This window comes from Leuciscus leuciscus, assembly GCF_965113295.1.
Source record: "Leuciscus leuciscus genome assembly, chromosome: 3".
Classification (NCBI taxonomy): Eukaryota; Metazoa; Chordata; class Actinopteri; order Cypriniformes; family Leuciscidae; genus Leuciscus; species Leuciscus leuciscus.
The window spans coordinates 52,557,095-52,574,848 of record NC_138727.1 but is presented as its reverse complement, the minus strand read 5'-3'; the positions used below and the strand labels follow the sequence as shown (position 1 = coordinate 52,574,848).

Below are 17,754 nucleotides of genomic sequence, written 5' to 3'. Positions count from 1 at the left end.
CACCATAATGTATATAGATTTTCAAAACAAGACAGTAATCTCAACTTTGTTTAAAAGGTTCAATTAACTTAAGCTCAAGTAAATATTTGCCGCCTAAATCCTTACCACAAAACAAATGTGCAGATCCACTCGTCTGCCATCTTTTAAGAATCATAAATGCATCCATGAACACATTAAATGAAGAGATCCAGAGCGAGTTGACACTGACCGTTAGTTTTTTGAATTTCTGTGGCAGAAGCATGGACAGCTCATCAGGTAAACAAAATTAAGTCAGTTTTATTAAAGTCCCTCTGTAGTCAATCATTTTATACCTTAAAACTCGTCTTTGATCACCCAAATGACTTATTTAAATGTTTTTGTCCTTGGAAAAAAATGTCTTCATGTCTTAAAATAGCTTGAATGTAACTTGACACCCTTGCCTAATTTAGTATGCAGTTCTATGAATATGCAAATGAGCCCCGCCTCCACTCACTCAGCTCAGCTCAGAGATCCACTCGTTGACGATCACACGATGATCTGATTGGTTACAAGGTAGTTTGTGACGTCAGAAACACCAGTGATTTCAAACCGTGTTTTTGAGACTGTCTTTGGTTCACTGCAGTTTTTAGGAGAAAATACTCAGAAATGGTGTTGACTTATGAATTTAAGTCAAGTTCAAGTTACATGGTTTGTCTAATAATAATAATAATAATAATAATTCATTACATTTATATAGCGCTTTTCTCAGCACTCAAAGCGCTTTACATAGATGGGGGAATCTCCTCAACCACCACCAATGTGCAGCATCCACCTGGATGATGCGACGGCAGCCATATTGCGCCAGATCGCCCACCACACACCAGCTTACTGGTGGAGAGGAGACAGTGATGAAGCCAATCAGTATGGGGATGATTAGGAGGCCATGATGGACAGAGGCCAGGCCACTGGGCAAATTTGGCCAGGATGCCGGGGTTACACCCCTACTCTTTCGAAAGACATCCTGGGATTTTTAATGACCACAGAGAGTCAGGGCCTCGGTTTAAAGTCTCATCCGAAGGACGGTGCTCTTTAACAGTATAGTGTCCCCGTCACTATACTGGGGCATTAGGACCCACACAGACCACAGGGTGAGCACCCCCTGCTGGCCTCACTAACACCTCTTCCAGCAGCAACCTGGTTTTCTCAGGAGGTCTCCCATCCAGGTACTAACCAGGCTCAGCCCTGCTTAGCTTCAGTGGGCAACCAGTCTTGGGCTACAGGGTGACATGGCTGCTGGATGCCAATTAAAAACACCACATAGACATATAAACAACATTAAAAACTGGATTTTCACCACAGGGGGACTTTAGTTTACTGATTGCGCTTTTGCTCCATTTTATTATTGAAAAGGGCCGAAAATTGTGTGTTATGTTAATATATAAACTGAAATCTAACGTCCACGCAATACATGTAACGTTAACGTGTGATATGAACATCAGCGATTTATTTTCGAATTAATCTTTGACAGCCTTTTAGGGAGATCTCGAGGCGGAACGGGATCATTGGTGTCGAGGGCGTTCAGGAGAGTTTTACTCGTTGCGCGTGTTTACTTCCGGCGCAGACCGGAAGCTTCAGCTGGTTTCTGGAGGTGACCGAATGGCAGTGTGAAGAATTGATTTGCTTTCTGCACACTATAAGCGGTATTGTAGTTCTCTGTAGCCGGACGTTAAGCAGTTTTGCAGTCAGAGGTGATATACTGCGTTGAGGATGGGGTCTCATCTCGTGCGGAGCTACATCACGGAAAGCGACGTGACACCGGACCCGCGGAAGCCGTCAGAATATGACCCGACTCTGGGCTTCGGCGAGCGGAAGGAGAGAGGTGACACGACCGCTCAAACACACTTCATCCGCGCATTTCATACACTATCCCTCAACGGAAGGGTTTATTAACTCTCTAAATATGAACCGCGAGTCTTTAGGTCAGAGTCCGATATGCCACTGAATGTGTCTGTCTAGTTATGAGTGTTTGTAGGGTTGGTGTCATTACAACTCAACTTCATGTAGAGTTGACTAAAGAACATTGTTTCCAAAAAACACAATGCATTTACAGTTTTATGCTAATAAACTTAATGTGATGCATGTTTTTCAGTCATACATGCATGAAAAAGGTTAGATTTCTGCATTCAAAATCTAGTTTATTATTAACCATTTGTGCTCTATTTATTATACTTTAAATGATCATTTATTTCTGTGATGCAAAGCTGAATTTTCAGGATCATTACTCCAGTCTTCAGTGTCACATGTGACATCCAGTCTATCACATGATCCTTTAGAAATCATTCTAATATTCTGATTTATTATGAGTGTTGGAAACAGTTCTGCTGCCTAATATATTTGATGAATAAAAGGTTAAAAATAACTGCATTTATTCAAAATAAAATAAAAACAATTCTAATAATATAAATCTTCTTTACTATCACTTTTTATCAATTTAACACATCCTTGCTGAATAAAAGTATTGATTTATTTCAAAAAAAGAAAGAAAAAAAAATGACTGACGAGTAGTGTATATTGTTGTTACAAAAGATTTCTATTTTTAAAACATTTGCTATTTTTTATTTTTTATTCATCAAGTATCCTAAAAAAGTATCACAGGTTATGAAAAGATATTAAGCAGCAGAACTGTTTTCAACTTTGATAATGAATCATCATATTAGAATGATTTCTAAAGGATCATTTGATAGACTGGAGTAATGATCCTGAAAATTCAGCTTTGCATCACAGAAATAAATGATCATTTAAAGTAGAATAAATTGAAAACCAATTATTTTAAATTGTAATAATATATCACAATATTACTTTTTTTTTCTGTATTTTTGATCAAATAAATGCAGGCTTGATGAGCAGAAGAAACTTCTTTCAAAAACGTTAAAAAAAGTAATGTTTCCAAACTTTTGGCCTGTACTGTATATCACAGTTTACTTTATTTTGCTCTCCTCACTTTCATAAATGAACTATAGTGTCCTGCACACACCAGTAAGAAAATACCAAAATGATATCTTGTGTCTGAATAATTTTTGGTTTGACTGTAGATCTTAAATTTAGGCTCAAATATATCATTTATTTATTATTATTATTCATTTAATTTTTTTTGTATAAAGGGTTTCAAACATTTCCCCCCTTTGCCTCCAGGTAATATCTTGTTCACCGTTACTGTCATGTAATAAACGGACTGTATGATTGCAGCTTGTGTTGTTTCTCAGTGATGCTGGCGTCGCAGGAGCAGATGAACCAGGCCATGTTACCGGTCCAGCAGAGAGACTACTGCGCACACCACCTCATCAAACTCATGAAGTGCAAGAGAGACAACTTCCCCAACTTCCTGGCCTGCAAACACGAGCGACACGACTGGGACTACTGTGAACATCAGGAGTAAGAGACCCTGCGCTCACACACACACAGTCTGGTTATTGGACTGTGAGATGCAAGGAGTGCCACTGGTTTTAAACTGATTTCAAATCAGAAAAATCAGGCCTGAAAAATCTGCCTTTGAAAGTTCATTTGGTTCCAAAACTAATACTATTAACTTCTGATCACACTAACTTGTCATAGATTAATTTAAAGAGCAACATTTGGTAACACTTTATTTTAGTTTCCTTGTTACATGTACTTACCATAGTAATAACAGTAAATTATGCATAATTACATGCAACTAACCCTCAACCAAATCCTAACTCTATAGTAAGTACATGTAGTTGATTATTATTACTCAGTACTTAGATATATAATTACACTGTAACAATGACACCTTAAAATAAAGTGTAACCCAACATTTTAGACATTTTTAACATTACCCTGAATAATAATACAAAACAATCTTAACTTTAATTGGTCATTACTGCAAAAAAAGTCTGAGTGAGTGGAGTTCAGCTAGTCAATGTGTCCCTGGCTTTAGAAGAGCAATATTATTATTACCCTGAATAAAAAAAAAAGCCTTATTTTATATATATTTATAATTGGTCAATACTGCATTTTTTGTTTTATACTGGTATTACTGAAGTTCTCAGTTTTTAATGTGAAATTTTATGTAGGCCTACCTGTAGGTAAGTAAATCATTATAGACTATTACAAATATAAATCGTTTTTTTTTTTTTTTTTTTGCAGTGATGATGACATAGAAGAACCTTTGTTTTCTTGGTGTAAAGAACATTTTAATAATCTGAAGGTTATTTTCAAAATTAAAGAACCTTTTGTGCACTTAATGTTCTCAATGGAACAATCAGTGCCAACAAAGAACATGTATTTGAAAGTGAACGTGAACCATATTTCACACTGGTGTATTTCTGAGGATACGGTCGTCTTATTGAGTGTCTCCTCTTCTTTTTGCAGTTATGTGATGAGGATGAAAGAGTTTGAGAGAGAGAGAAGACTGAACTTGAGGAAGAAGAGGATCGAGGCAAACGCTGCTTAAATATCTCTTCATTTCTCCATTTTCCTCCTGTTTCTGTGTATATAAATGGCTCTCTCAATAATAAAGATGATCTTTGAGCTCTACAGAACGAGTCTTTGTTCTTATGCGTCCCTGTGTGTTTTATTCAGAAACACAACCAATCTAGCAGAATATCATAAAATGTTACGCATGAATAACATTACACATTACCATCTGTTAATACTTGGACAAAATCACAAGACAATTACCCTTTTTTTTTCTCTTTTATATAAATTGTTAGGTCAACAAAACTGTTCTGAGATGTGCAGTTTGCGCCAAGTTTCCTTTAGCATGATGATGTATGAATCACACACACAACATGACGTGTCGGAGGGAAACTTCAGAGCCGACACTTCAGACTCGTTCACTTCAGGACCTCTCGATCATCACAATGAATAAAAGCAGAACTAAAGATCTTTACTGAAGTCACAGCCATCGCATTATCAGTGCATATCCGAGATCTCACAAACACACACACACAGAACACAGTAGCGGAGCGCACACAGGCCACAGGTGGGGAACACTAGTGTGTTTAATGACTAGATGAGGGGAATCTAATGAAGAAACGTGCAGGTCTGGGGAAAATACTGCGCACAAAATGACCTCGCTTTCATCACAAGCACTTTTCCCTCCAAATACTTCATTATTGTAATGCATATATATATATATGCAAATTTTTATATATATACACTTGTATATGTATACTTACAATTGTATTTCAAAAGTCACAGCTATTGAGAATTGAGGGTTATCTGCTTAGTTATGAAAACGATGCCGATTTTTGTCTTAAAATGTGCTCTATTTTCTTTTGTGCAAAATATGAGTAACTTCTGATTGAGTTCTGATGTGGACAGGCTTATGACAGTTCTCATGAGTTTCCTCCTGATGTCAGAGATCAGACCTGTAGGGGGCGATACTGCGCCATTAAAATGAAGCTCTAGGTTCTGGATCTGAGCAGACTTTATTATTCAGAATCAGTCCGTTCTAAGAGATGAGCGTGTGCGGTATAAAAGAGAGAGAAGAGAGGTTAAAAGACGACGGTGTCCTACAGGACGAAGGGCAGGATGGGCGAGCGGAGCGTGGGATAGTCCCGAAACTCCTTCAGGTAACTGCGGTGTTTCCCCTTCGCCCACACCGTCATCTGGATGAAGCCCACCAGCGTGAAGAAGGCCACGGGCAGACACTGGGTCATCAGGGTGAAGCCCAGCCACGAGCCCAGCTGCACACACACACACACACACACACCACAATAGGACTGTCACAATGTATCGCAATACAAAAATGCACATGTATCGTGGATAATTCACCCAAAATGAAGATTACTGTGAAAAAATATCACGTTTTCAGAGTTTTAGTGTCAGTACTATATTAAACTGCTATATATTTATATAATGTTGAATATCATGTGATCAAGACATGCTCACGCCACATATCATTACAGACACACACTAATCGTTTGGGTGAATGATAATAATTATCTACATAAAATAATTCTCATGATTTTTCACAATGCAAAAATTTCTTAATGGTAATTTGCATTTTGAGGTATTTCTTGAGCTTCACCCCTTTAGCCCTGGTTTCACAGACTGGGTTTAGATTAAGCCAGGATTAGGCCTTAGATCAATTAAGTAGATTTTATAAACATGCCTTAAAAACATTACTGGTGTGAATCTTGAGACAAAACAATGACACTTGACATATTTTAAGATATATCAGTTCAAGTTGCTTTCAGTTAAAACCGATCAAACATGCATTTTAATCTGGGACTAGCTTAAGCCTTGTCTGTGAACCGGCCAATAGGGTTTTATTTTTATTTCATATACAGCTTTGGTCTCGTTGCTGATGCTGATCACTAACCTGATAAAACAACATGGGAAACCTCCGTTACAGTTAGTTTGGGTCAAGTTAGGCTGTAATACATTCAACCTGATCCAAAGAATAAATCTATGCCAAAGTCTAACTATTATTACGTCTCAGCATAAAGCATCTGATTTATATGGAAGCTTGTTTCTGCCACAGAATAAAAAAGGTAATTGCGACTTTTTATCTCACAATTCTGACTTTTTTTTTCTCACAATTGCGTGATATTAAGTCAGAATTGTGTGATATCAACTTGCAATTGCGAGAAAAAAAGCCAGAATTGCGACTTTATAACACGCAATTCTGACTTTATATCACATCTCATTTAACTTTTAAAAGGTTTTATTCTGTGGTGTAAACGAGCTTCCACATGTTTCAGATCTTCATCAGAACACAAGAGAAAAGCGTATGCTAACTCAGCACAGTGATCAGTGAGAGGTCTGTGCTGGACGTGTGTGTGAGAGCGCAGATCTTCCTGACCTCATAAGTGTAGTTGGGGCAGGAGACCAGCAGGAAGATCCAGGTAAAGGGGTTTTTAGTCGGATACGGGATCTTCCTGGTCTTAGATCCTGCAGAAGAGGAAAACACTCTTACTTATGGCAGACTCGATCTAATAATGAGCCGAGCAACAGATACAAACACTGCAAATGACAAGGAAACATATGTGTTACAGAAAATGTGTAAGAGTGTGTGACCAAAATTTCAGAGTGGGCTCTTACCTGGTGGTCTGAGATTTCTCAGGGCGATGTGGATGGAGAAGTTTCCGATCTGACAGAACTGTGGTCATAAAGAGATCATTAGTCTTGACCTCTGACCTGAGGTCTGTATCATCACATGATCCTGTGAAAGAGCTGATCTTACCAGGAACACGATGAGGGCCAGTCTGATCTGCTGCTCTCCATAGACTGTAACGCAAACAAGAGCATGAGCCGTGAAGAACGTTTCAATATCTGCTGACATCATGCCACCAGAAACTGCCAGAGTCATTTATAGATAAAACAATGAATGCATTTTGTGTATTTGTGTTTAAGCAGGGAACAGTATATGAAGGCTCACTGGGTGGCGTGTACAGCGGGTGGTTGATGTAATACGCCATCCAAGCTGCAAATCCCCAGTAGTATGTGCAGTTCTGCAAAAACACACAATGTAATGTTTTGATATTACTGCAAAGATCTGATAATATCTAAAAACATTACTGTGACAGGCTCAACAAGAAGATTGACATTTTATTAAAGTGTCCCTATTATGCTATTTGGTATATTCCCTTAGTCTGGTTAAAGGGATACTCCACTTTAAAATGATAATTCTGTCATCATATACTCACCCTCATGTTGTTTCCATCCTTTATGAATTTCTTTCTTCTGCTGAACAGACAGGAAGATATTTAGAAGAATGTCAGTAACCAGACAGTTTCTGGTCCCATTGACTTCCATAGTATATATTTTTTCCTACAATGGAAGTCAATGAGACCAGAAACTGTCTGGTTACTGACATTCTTCTAAATATCTTCCTTTCTGTTCAGCAGAAGAAAGAAATTCATACAGGATTGAAACATGAGGGTGAGTATATGATGACAGAATTATCATTTTAAAGTGGAGTATCCCTTTAACCAGGCTAAGGGAATATACCAAATAGCATAATAGGGACACTTTAAGTGCACAAACAAGCCGGAGTAAATCAAATACACACAACAGAAATTGGTCAAAATAGTATGAAAAGTAACGATTAACTGCATAAATTCTTAAAAATCCATGTGAAATATAAAAGTTTCTGGGTGTCTGAGTGTCTGTGTGTGCGTGTGTGTGTGTGAGAGAGAGAGAACGAGTGTGTGTGTATCTCTGAGTGAGTGAGTGAGTGTGTGTGTGTGTGTGTGTGTGTGTGTGTGTGTGTGTGTGTGTGTGTGTGTGTGTGTATCTCACCGTGACCCAGCTGATCTGGGCTCCCAGGTCTCTGAAGTAGAAGGTCGCAGTGGTTCCCACCGGCAGATGCTGGAGAACATCCTCATCCTTCAGGGATTTCCCCTCTGCAACACAAGCCCATAATGCATCAGCACACGACCCCTAACCCTTCACCTATACAGGTGTACAACAGAACAGAATCTATCCTTCCCATTTAACCCCTTCCTTTAGGTTTCTCCTTACCCGTTCACACAAGAATCCTAAAGTTCAGTGATAAACCATCAGTCATCAAACTTCAGCAGTGTGCTCTAAAAACTGTCTCTAGTGCTGTCTAGTAAACTAATAATGATTTAGGTGTTAATCTTATACAAGTGGCCTGTGGTGTAGAATTACATAATGAAACAGTGAGCAAGAGCTTCTCTTCTCATGCTAACAGTAAATGTCAGCAGACTCAGATCTAAAGTCCATCACTCAGTCGAGATAATGAACTCAAGGTTAATACGTACTGGGATCCAGACGAATGGACTGTCGGGCCGGATACCACTGAGGGTCTGAAACACACACGGACAATACAGGACAACATTAACAGCACAGTCACACACACATGCACACACTTCAAACTCACACTACCTTTCAAAAGTTTGGGAAAGTCGGAAAATGTATAGAGTGTTTGGAGTCTCTTATTCTCACCAAGGCTGCATTTATTTCATTAAAAATACAGTAAAAACAGTAATATTGTGAAATATTATTGCAATTTAAAATATAGTTTTTCCATGTGAATATATAGTAAAGTGTAATTTATTCCTGTGATCAAAGCTGTATTTTCAGCATCATTACTCCAGTCTTCAGTGTCACATGATCCTTAAGAAATCATTCTAATATGATAATTTGATGATCAAGAAACATCCTGATAATTACCAATAATCAAGTATAGAAAGCTTGGAAGTGTTTTTTTCTTCAGTATTCTTTGATGAATAGAAAATTCAACAGAATTTATTTGAAATTACAATCTTTTGTAACATTATAAATGTCTTTTTTGACCCATCCCAAACTTGTAAGCAGAAGTTAAAGCTGACTGAAGATCAGAGATCGATGTGTACTCACGACTCTTGTGGAACATGGACTTGATTTCCCCGATAGTGGCATTGGGCTCAACCTGCCAATCAAACAAACACACAAACACTAGTCTTAGAGTGTGTGTCTGCATCGAGGGCTATATTTAGCTACGATCCCCCAGCGATGTGGCTTTGGTGCAGCAGCTGTTCTGAGAGACACAAACACTGACCGACTGACCAGATCTCCCAGAACACCCACAGGCCTCGTGCCGAGCTGGGAGATTCGAGACGCCGGCTGTCTCTACAAGTCCTCCGAGAAACCGCTTTATCTAACATTTGTGCGTTTTCTGTCAGTACAGCAAAATAACTACTAAATGTCAAATCAATTAAAAGCATAAATAGTTGAATTAAACCCAGTTCGTAAAACAAATACAGGAGACACGAGAGATTCCCTTTCTTTAAGTCCCCCTGAAATCAAAATGTAAATTTTTTTTTTTAGCTTTTAGCATGAATATGTGAGGCTTAAGCTTATGAATAAGCTGGTGTGTTCCAATGTGCATTTAGGAGATATAAGCATTCTCTCTCTTCCGCTTAAACGGATCATGGATTTTAATGACGTCACCGCGGACTTCAGCTTCTCGTCACATCTTCTGTCCATTCAAATGCTCTCTAGAATCTAAAGCTCCGCCACCTATGCTAGAAACACGCCCTGGCCAAGGAGAACTTTGACACCACACGAAGCAAAATGTGTTGGAGATGTGTGTTCAGTTGCTTGAGTTTTCCAACTGTACATCGGTTACGAATGAAATGGCTGGAATTTATTCACACCTCTACTATTGAATCCAAAGTATCATCATCGCTCGGATTCGCTTCCATGGTGCCGTCAAGTACGACTTACAGTCTGTGAGGGAAACTAAACGCTATTGGCTATTTGAAAAGGGGGAGGAGCCAATCAATATGTCCCGCCTTAGCTTCCTGTTTTCCTGTGGAAATTTCATCAACGTATCAACTGCGCGTCCAAGACACTTCAGTGGGAATTTAAACACTCCAAAAACGTAATGAATGAACACGCAAGACCTCAAAATGTGCTCAGATGCATTTATCATGAAAACTCCTGCTTAAGAAATGTCTGTGATTCTAAATAAAACAACAGTGCTTTAATGAAAGACTTTTTACTTACAAAAAGTGGCATGATTTTTTTTTTTAGCATGGAAAGTAGCTTTTGAAGTAGAAGTCGACTGATTGATCGGTGTTGCCGATTAATTGGCACCAATAATGAAATTTGCTGGCCACCACTGACGCCTCGTGGAATTTGTTTTGACACGTTTTGAGCGGGACACTTCAGACAATGAAATGGTATGTAATACAGTACAGTACCACACGTGTTTTCATATCATTATAAAGTGATTCATGTTGACTAGATCCTGCATTAGTGGAGAACTGTTTGCCTTCGAGGCTGAGAGGTCGCTAACATTAGTAGTAGTCTACATAAAGCAGTAAAAACAATGTAACAAAAACTCTCGCAAGCCCGACCCAAATGTTTAATGTCACGATTATTACCATCTATTTGCATTATATCCATTTGTTCGGATGTTTTATGCACTCTTTATGCAGCGAAGTGGCATTTTTAAAGCCAGTGACATGAGAAAGCAAAACCCAAAGTGCGAGAGTCTACATATAATATACATGCGAGTCTAATTTCAATGATATGGCCTTTGTTTAGATATAAAGATGGCCATCTTTAAGCATGACTGTTTGGATTTATGGGCAGATGACGTGACGCATGTTTTTTCTGTAATCAAGTGTAAATGTTTACTGAACTGCATTTTTCAACTAAAACAACACATGCCAGTGGAGCATAGACCATCATTTTATTTCAATATTATGATTTTGGGACGTAAAATATATTTGGTGTTGTTCAAATTTCAAGGTGAATAGCAAAATGTCCTGCGGTGTGACTGTAACATTGATTACTCATTAAATGTAAATATTAGTAAAATAAAGCAGATATGTTTGGAGCAGCTAATAAATGCCTTGGCATTATTTTGTATGTATTTACTTAATTAACTTAAGTTTTCAAAATGCTAAAAAGTACTAAAATAATATTTACAGTACATTTAGTTTTGAAACAAAAATGCTGTCCTGCAGTGTGACATAGGATATTAGATTTTTGTACTGGCAGTTACATGGACAGCCATAGGGGTCCTTTAGTCAAGCCCCCTACCAGGAAGTCCCCCAGATGTTTGGATGTGCTAAGGAGGTTAAAATGTGAGTGTTAATCTCTTATTAATTTGATATATTTCATCATTTCTGTCAGACCATGAACGTGTCCATTTTTGATAGTCCTGTGGTGTGACTGATCTAGACTGATCTAGTTCGAGAAAAAATAAAAATATTTTTTAAAAAGAATCATATTCAGGTTTAAAACAATGAACTTATTCAGTTACTGTAATGCCCAAGGTCAGTCTTGTATAGCAATTACTCAAAATGGCTGCAAAAGTGAAAAAGTCCTGTGGTGTGACAGCCCGTCCTGTAGTGTGACATAATTAAGTCAGGTGTCTAGCTAGATTTTCGTCTGTTATGTTTGCAATATTAAACATAAATATAAATATATCTCTGTCTCTCTCTATATATTAAACAAATATTGCAAATATTATATACAATATACCTATATTATACATATATTAAACATAAATATATATATGTGTGTCTTCATTTGTTTGTTGTATGTGTATGTTAACAGTCACTGATCATTGTTTTTAAAGTGATTTGACAGTTTTTAGGCATGAGCAAAGAAAGGACAAGGAGGTACAGGGAAAGGTTAGCACAGGATTAAGTCAAATTTCTCTTGTTCACTGGAATCTTTGTTCAAAGAGCTGAATTGATGATTTTAACATGCTTTTAATTATTTTAGCATGATTTTAATGACTTTCTCCTGAGAAACAAGATATTTTTGTTTAGTCTTTTAAGTTAAAAATAGGAATGAATGGTCTTTATGACGGGGTCTGATTTGACGCCTCCAAAATGTTAATTATTCAGTATGTCTTGTTTACTATGTTTTTAGTTCAAATTCATACACTAAGTAATAAGATTGTACTGATATGTTGCATTTTCATTAATGTTCAAATAGAGATGCAAATGAATTTGTTTGTTACAAAAATATTCAATAAATTTTTACTTTTACTATGTTAACTAGCTTAAATGATTATATGCATTTGAAAACATTGCATAATATAACTATATAAAAAATAATAAACATTTTCAAAACAAAATTCTCATTTTAAACAATATTTCCACTGGAGTGACTGGTAAAAGATGGCACAAGCAAAGAATATAATAGAAAAACAGCTGTGAAAAAAATAATATGCAGAATTTTAATGATCATTCTTTAAGAATACTTGTTAAACATAAAACATACCTGATTTGTATTTGAAATTAATAATATTTCAATATTTGAATTTTATAGTAATGTCATGTCACACCGCAGGACATATTTTGCCTGGAGCTGTGAGAAAAGCTTAATAAATTACATAATGAGAAAAAAAATCTGCTAACCTCTAACAGTTTCAAAAACAACAGTATTTGAACTTCAGAAATTCATACAATTCTCAAGCAATTTAGAACTTTGTTTAAAAAAATGCTGTTTCACCCTTATTTGTCATCTACCCTTATATGAAATGATTAAGGTTAATACAAATATTGTTAATTTCAACATTTACAATTATTTTTTTTTTACTTTTGAAAGTGTGTCTCTTAACATTAGATAGTGCACTAAATGCTAACACGAATGATCAAGGTATCATTAATATTTTTTTATTTAAAAAGAAATAGTTTTTAAATTTTTGTAATAAAGTTCAGCACTATTTTGTGTGTAATGCTTTGTTTTCATCCAGTTTCCATTTGAAAAACTCTCTGTTGATTAATCGGTGCCAACCTAGTTATGGTTAAAATCCACTACCGGTCGCCCTCTCCTGTGAAGCACCTCGAGTAAACTCTTTACTGTGAATGTTAGCATTTATAGTATTAATTGGTAACACTTTACAATAAACTTTCATTGGTTAACATTAGTTAACATGAACTAATAATGAACTGCAATTCTACAGCATTTATTCATCTTTGTTAATGTTAATTTCAACATTTACTAATACATTATTAAAATCAAAGGTTGCATTCGTTAACATTAGTTAATGCACTGTGAACTAACATCAACAAACAATGAACAGCTTGATTGTTATTAAATAACATTAACAAAGATGAATAAATGCATAGCTCATGTTAGTTAATACATTAACAAATTTTAACAAATGAAACCTTATTGTAAAGTGGTACCTATATAGTAATGTATTAAAGCATCTTATTGAGCTAATCATTTCTTTCCCGCCAAAAACCTTAAATTCTTCAGTTATTTAGATCTGCCTTCTCCTGATGACATCATCATCATCATCATCATCATCATCATCATCATCGCAGGCTGGCATTCCACAGTGACATCACAACACCAGTAGCCAGAGACATCACAGTGGAAGCGGCAGTTAATCCGAGGACATACGGGTGCAATCCTCGATAATCCTCCTGACATTCTGGAGGCCTCATTACAGGGACGACTACAAGACCCCGAAACACACACCCTAAGCCCGTTCCTGTAGACGGCACCACTCTAGGGATGAGGACGTCACGTTTCACAGTGGGAAAAAGGGCTTCATTCATTTGAGAATAACCAGGAGAGAGTGGAAAGTGAATTGACTGAGGCTAACGGTTACAGGGTAGCATCTAGACATGGGTAGTTGAAATATGACACTGATTTGGAAGATTTTTAGGTTAAAATTGTGAGGCAAAGTACATAATAGATTGATTTCCATTTTCTATTGAGTTAATCAAACATTTTTAATTCAATTTTAGCAGATCATTAATTGCTCTGCCGTGCAGGGTTATATTGTTAAATAAAACTAACACCATCAAAAAAACTAACATTTTGGTTTCTTAAAATAAACGTTAACTAAAATATAATATTAAAAAAATAAACTTTTTTTTTAAGTTAGGTGCTAATTTTGTGTAGTCGAGGTACTACTGTAATAGAAGTTCATAAAAACTTTATACACACATAAAAAAAAAGTACAAAAAGTAAATACATTTTTTTTTAAAAAGTAATGAGACTGTCCAAAAACAACAACAACTAAATGACCAAAACTTTCAAATGAACACATATATAAAAATATGAATAAAAATCATAATAGTGTATTAATTATAAAGTAATATAACCCTGCTGCGGCATATTATCGTTAACTAAACCTAACCCCATAATAAAAAAACAGAACATTTTTGTTTCTTAAAATAAACATTAAACATTTTTTAAACATAAAAATAAATAAAAAAATTGTTAGGTGCCAATGCAACATTTCTCATTTTTGGTGTAGTCTAAGTCGAGGTACTACTGTAATAGAAGTTTATATAAAAAAATATATATATATATACACATAAAAAAAAGAATAAAAAAAGAGAGAATAAAACTGTCCAAAAAAAAACTAAATTACTAAAACTTTAAAATAAACACAAATATAAAAATAAAAATGAATTAAAAAATATTAACAAAAATCATAATGGCGTTTTAATGATAATGTAAAATAACACTTCTGCTGCTGCATGACAAATAAACCTTTCAAAGCACAATCATCCCATGTTGTCTTTTAATTAATATGAGGTTGTAAACGTGCATGTGCAGAATTATGCAATGGTTTTAGACGGGGTAATGCATGTCAAATATCAAAAAGGAGGTAAAAGTCTTTCCTACCTTGTCCAGGAAGCAGAGCTTGTCCTTCGTCTTGGCGTCCAGAATCTCCACCTCAAAAAAGACCACAGCTTTCTTAGTCTTTTTAGCGGGTTTGCGTTTGGCCGGGACGGGGAGGCCGGGTAGCGCTCCCATGGCCCCGTTCTGAGCCTTTTTGGGCAGCGTGGCCTCTAAAGCCAGGGTATCCATACTGTCTGCTTTCTTTATCCACTCTCTCTGAGTTAACTTCTTTCCTCTCTTAGTCCCTCTCTAACCTCCAAAACGAGTGCAGGACTTTCTGGAAAGCGTGAGGTTTAATGTCAGCTGTGGAAATAAATCTGTCTGTCTGAGCCCCCACCCCTCCCTCTCTCCCTCTCCCTCTCCCCCTCTCCCTCTCTCGCCCTCTCTCACACCCTCTCCCTCTCTCGACCCTCCCCTTTCTCTATGTTTTTGAAGAGCGCTTTTCTGGGTACTCAAAGCACTTTATATAGAACGGGGGGAATCTCCTCAACCAAAATGTTGTCGTCACCCTCTTGTTCATCTACACGTTTGACCCCCAACCCTCCTAAAAACACACGCACAAACAAGTAAACAAAACTTCTCTCTCTTTCTCTCACTCACATGCACCTTATTCTTATTTCTCCCTCTTTTTCTTCTGAACCTCCAGAGGAAACGTGACCCCTTCCCCAGTCATCCCAATATGTGCTAATTATAACTCGCCTTATGGATGCACACATGAACACACACACGAATGTAACAGAGCCCAGCCATGCCCTCATCTAGTGACCAGAAGGTTTACACAAACAGATTATTTACAGAATTATGATTTTAGTTTTGCACCATTGCATTGGGGTATGTCTGCCAGTACAATGATAATGTAACAAATATATAATAATAGGTTCAAGTGGCCGTCAGTCTTACTTTTTGCCATCATATTAGGCCAATGTACGTTTTTATGTAACTGACTTTAAAAAGTTATGAACAGACTTAAAGAAAAAAAAAATCATAATTAATGACTGACTTGACTTGTGCAATCGGTCCTTGGCTATATTTCAAACCAAAAATCAACAGGAAAAAATATTTAGATATAAGAAATTAGCTTGCTACGTTGCATTTGTTTTTTTTTTTTGTTTTTTTGACAATTAAGCAAGTCTCCAATTCTGACTATTTTAAATTATTTTATATATATTAGAATACATAAATGTCACTATTTAAAAAATAAAAAATAAAAAAAATAAATTATTTCGCGGTAAAAAAATAAAAAAAACACGTTGATTTCCGTTGTTTATCTGTTCTGAGCCGCACTATTTTAGGGAGGGGAGAGAGAGATTATTAATAACTTGGAAGGGCATGAGCAGATGACACTGAAGGAAAACCCCACTGCCACTGAGAGAAACCCCAACTGAAAGCGAACTGCGAGGAATAAACCAACATTATATTAAAATGTACTAGTTTGAGGAGAAATACAGCAGCACTAACGTCACACACAGGAGGAGAACGCAGGAGCGACCGTTAAAGAAAAGTGTGAGTGGCTTTCGCGCGTTTCAACATCGACATTAACCTTTTTTTTTTTATTTCTAATTAATATTATGCGCTGTGTTGTGTTAGTTTTGTTCGTCCCCTCTTTGATTTATTAGTTATTTTATGATATATTATATGTTTATGTCCCTGAGAGATCTTCAACCCTTCTGGCGCCCTCCTGTGGACATCCTGCAACATCGCTAATGTCAGTTTAATCAACAAGACTTTGACCGAACAACATGTTCAATGCACACCAAAGTGTTACATCAGCATTTAAAATATCCTTAACGATTTTTACGTAAGCCCTTTATCTTCATCGGTCAGGATTGATGTGCACAAATAGTAAATCCACACCGAAACATACAACTACTTCCGGGTTTATGGAGAGAAGAGCTGTGACTTCAGTCCCACATGATGAACAAGTCCGTCCTGTTACAGCACATTTGATTCTTGTCAGATATTACAACTTATTCGTGTTTATTGAAACGCTGAATGATAGTGAATACACAAGTGCAAGCGAGGTTTCTACTCAAAATTACGTTTGTGAAAGGCCATTTTTATGCTTATCTCGAGGACAAATTGAATTGCAATAACCACCTCATATGTTGCAATCGATATTCCTATTGCACGTATTGTGTCGTAATATATGGGACAGGGGTTGTTTCAGATTCTGCTGAGATGCGGTGTAACCCTAACCCTAACTCTCTGGGTCGAGGGGACCATTCACTGCAAACTACCTTCCCATCCCTGCTTCAGGACCGGCCAGTATGCATAATCTCTCTCTGTGTGTGTTATTGTCCGATTCATAATTCCACATACCGATCAGTGTTGTCCTATTAGGCCGAGGTGCTTGTCACACACTAGCGTGCTCTCTAATCTGCAACCTCAGTGATGTGTTTAGTTCATTCATTTTCACACGACACGATCATTTCCTCATCTCAACATCATCATCATCTGAGACCTGAACGCCTGTACAATGAGAACTGGAAATCAGGAACGATATCTTACCTCGTAATGCTTCATTGTTGCAGTTTGAATTGCTTATCCCAGCAAGGTGAGAGACAAGCACGAAGTCCAATCAGGAGGAACGGAAGATGCCGCACATCCAATGGGAACAGAGTGGTGAGCGATTTCCAACAAATACGAAGAGCTGCGCTTGATACTGTCATTGGCGAAACGCATCAGAGCCGCCTTTTGACCTAACCAATG

The 17,754-nt window shown here is 37.0% G+C and overlaps 2 protein-coding genes across 2 annotated transcripts; one reads left to right on the top strand and one right to left on the bottom strand.

Moving 5' to 3' along the window:
• Positions 1 to 1,558: 1,558 nt before the first annotated feature.
• On the top strand, positions 1,559 to 4,517 carry ndufb7 (NADH:ubiquinone oxidoreductase subunit B7). The gene is made up of 3 exons (XM_082163155.1): positions 1,559 to 1,837; positions 3,222 to 3,390; positions 4,348 to 4,517. Exons 1-3 carry the CDS (start codon positions 1,726 to 1,728, stop codon positions 4,427 to 4,429), a joined length of 363 nt encoding a protein of 120 aa, XP_082019281.1. The 5' UTR covers positions 1,559 to 1,725; the 3' UTR covers positions 4,430 to 4,517.
• Positions 4,518 to 5,267: 750 nt separating this feature from the next.
• Positions 5,268 to 15,391, bottom strand: LOC309494711 (very-long-chain enoyl-CoA reductase-like). Its single transcript, XM_082164122.1, has 9 exons — positions 15,049 to 15,391; positions 9,310 to 9,361; positions 8,712 to 8,756; positions 8,038 to 8,330; positions 7,364 to 7,490; positions 7,169 to 7,212; positions 7,027 to 7,084; positions 6,788 to 6,876; positions 5,268 to 5,666 (listed from the first exon to the last, which is right to left on the bottom strand). The coding sequence occupies exons 1-9, from the start codon at positions 15,232 to 15,234 to the stop codon at positions 5,493 to 5,495; spliced, it is 1,068 nt and encodes a 355-aa protein (XP_082020248.1). The 5' UTR covers positions 15,235 to 15,391; the 3' UTR covers positions 5,268 to 5,492.
• Positions 15,392 to 17,754: the final 2,363 nt, after the last annotated feature.

Excerpts from the sequence above, each read along its gene's own strand:
- ndufb7 (XM_082163155.1), top strand. The coding sequence starts at position 1,726 with ATGGGGTCTCATCTCGTGCGGAGCTACATCACGGAAAGCGACGTGACA. Across the intron at positions 1,838-3,221 it reads CGGCGAGCGGAAGGAGAGAG|TGATGCTGGCGTCGCAGGAG; the intron begins GTGACACGACCG and ends GTTGTTTCTCAG. Across the intron at positions 3,391-4,347 it reads GACTACTGTGAACATCAGGA|TTATGTGATGAGGATGAAAG; the intron begins GTAAGAGACCCT and ends TTCTTTTTGCAG.
- LOC309494711 (XM_082164122.1), bottom strand. The coding sequence starts at position 15,234 with ATGGATACCCTGGCTTTAGAGGCCACGCTGCCCAAAAAGGCTCAGAAC. Across the intron at positions 9,362-15,048 it reads AGCTCTGCTTCCTGGACAAG|GTTGAGCCCAATGCCACTAT; the intron begins GTAGGAAAGACT and ends TTTGATTGGCAG. Across the intron at positions 5,667-6,787 it reads GCCCCAACTACACTTATGAG|CTGGGCTCGTGGCTGGGCTT; the intron begins GTCAGGAAGATC and ends GTGTGTGTGCAG.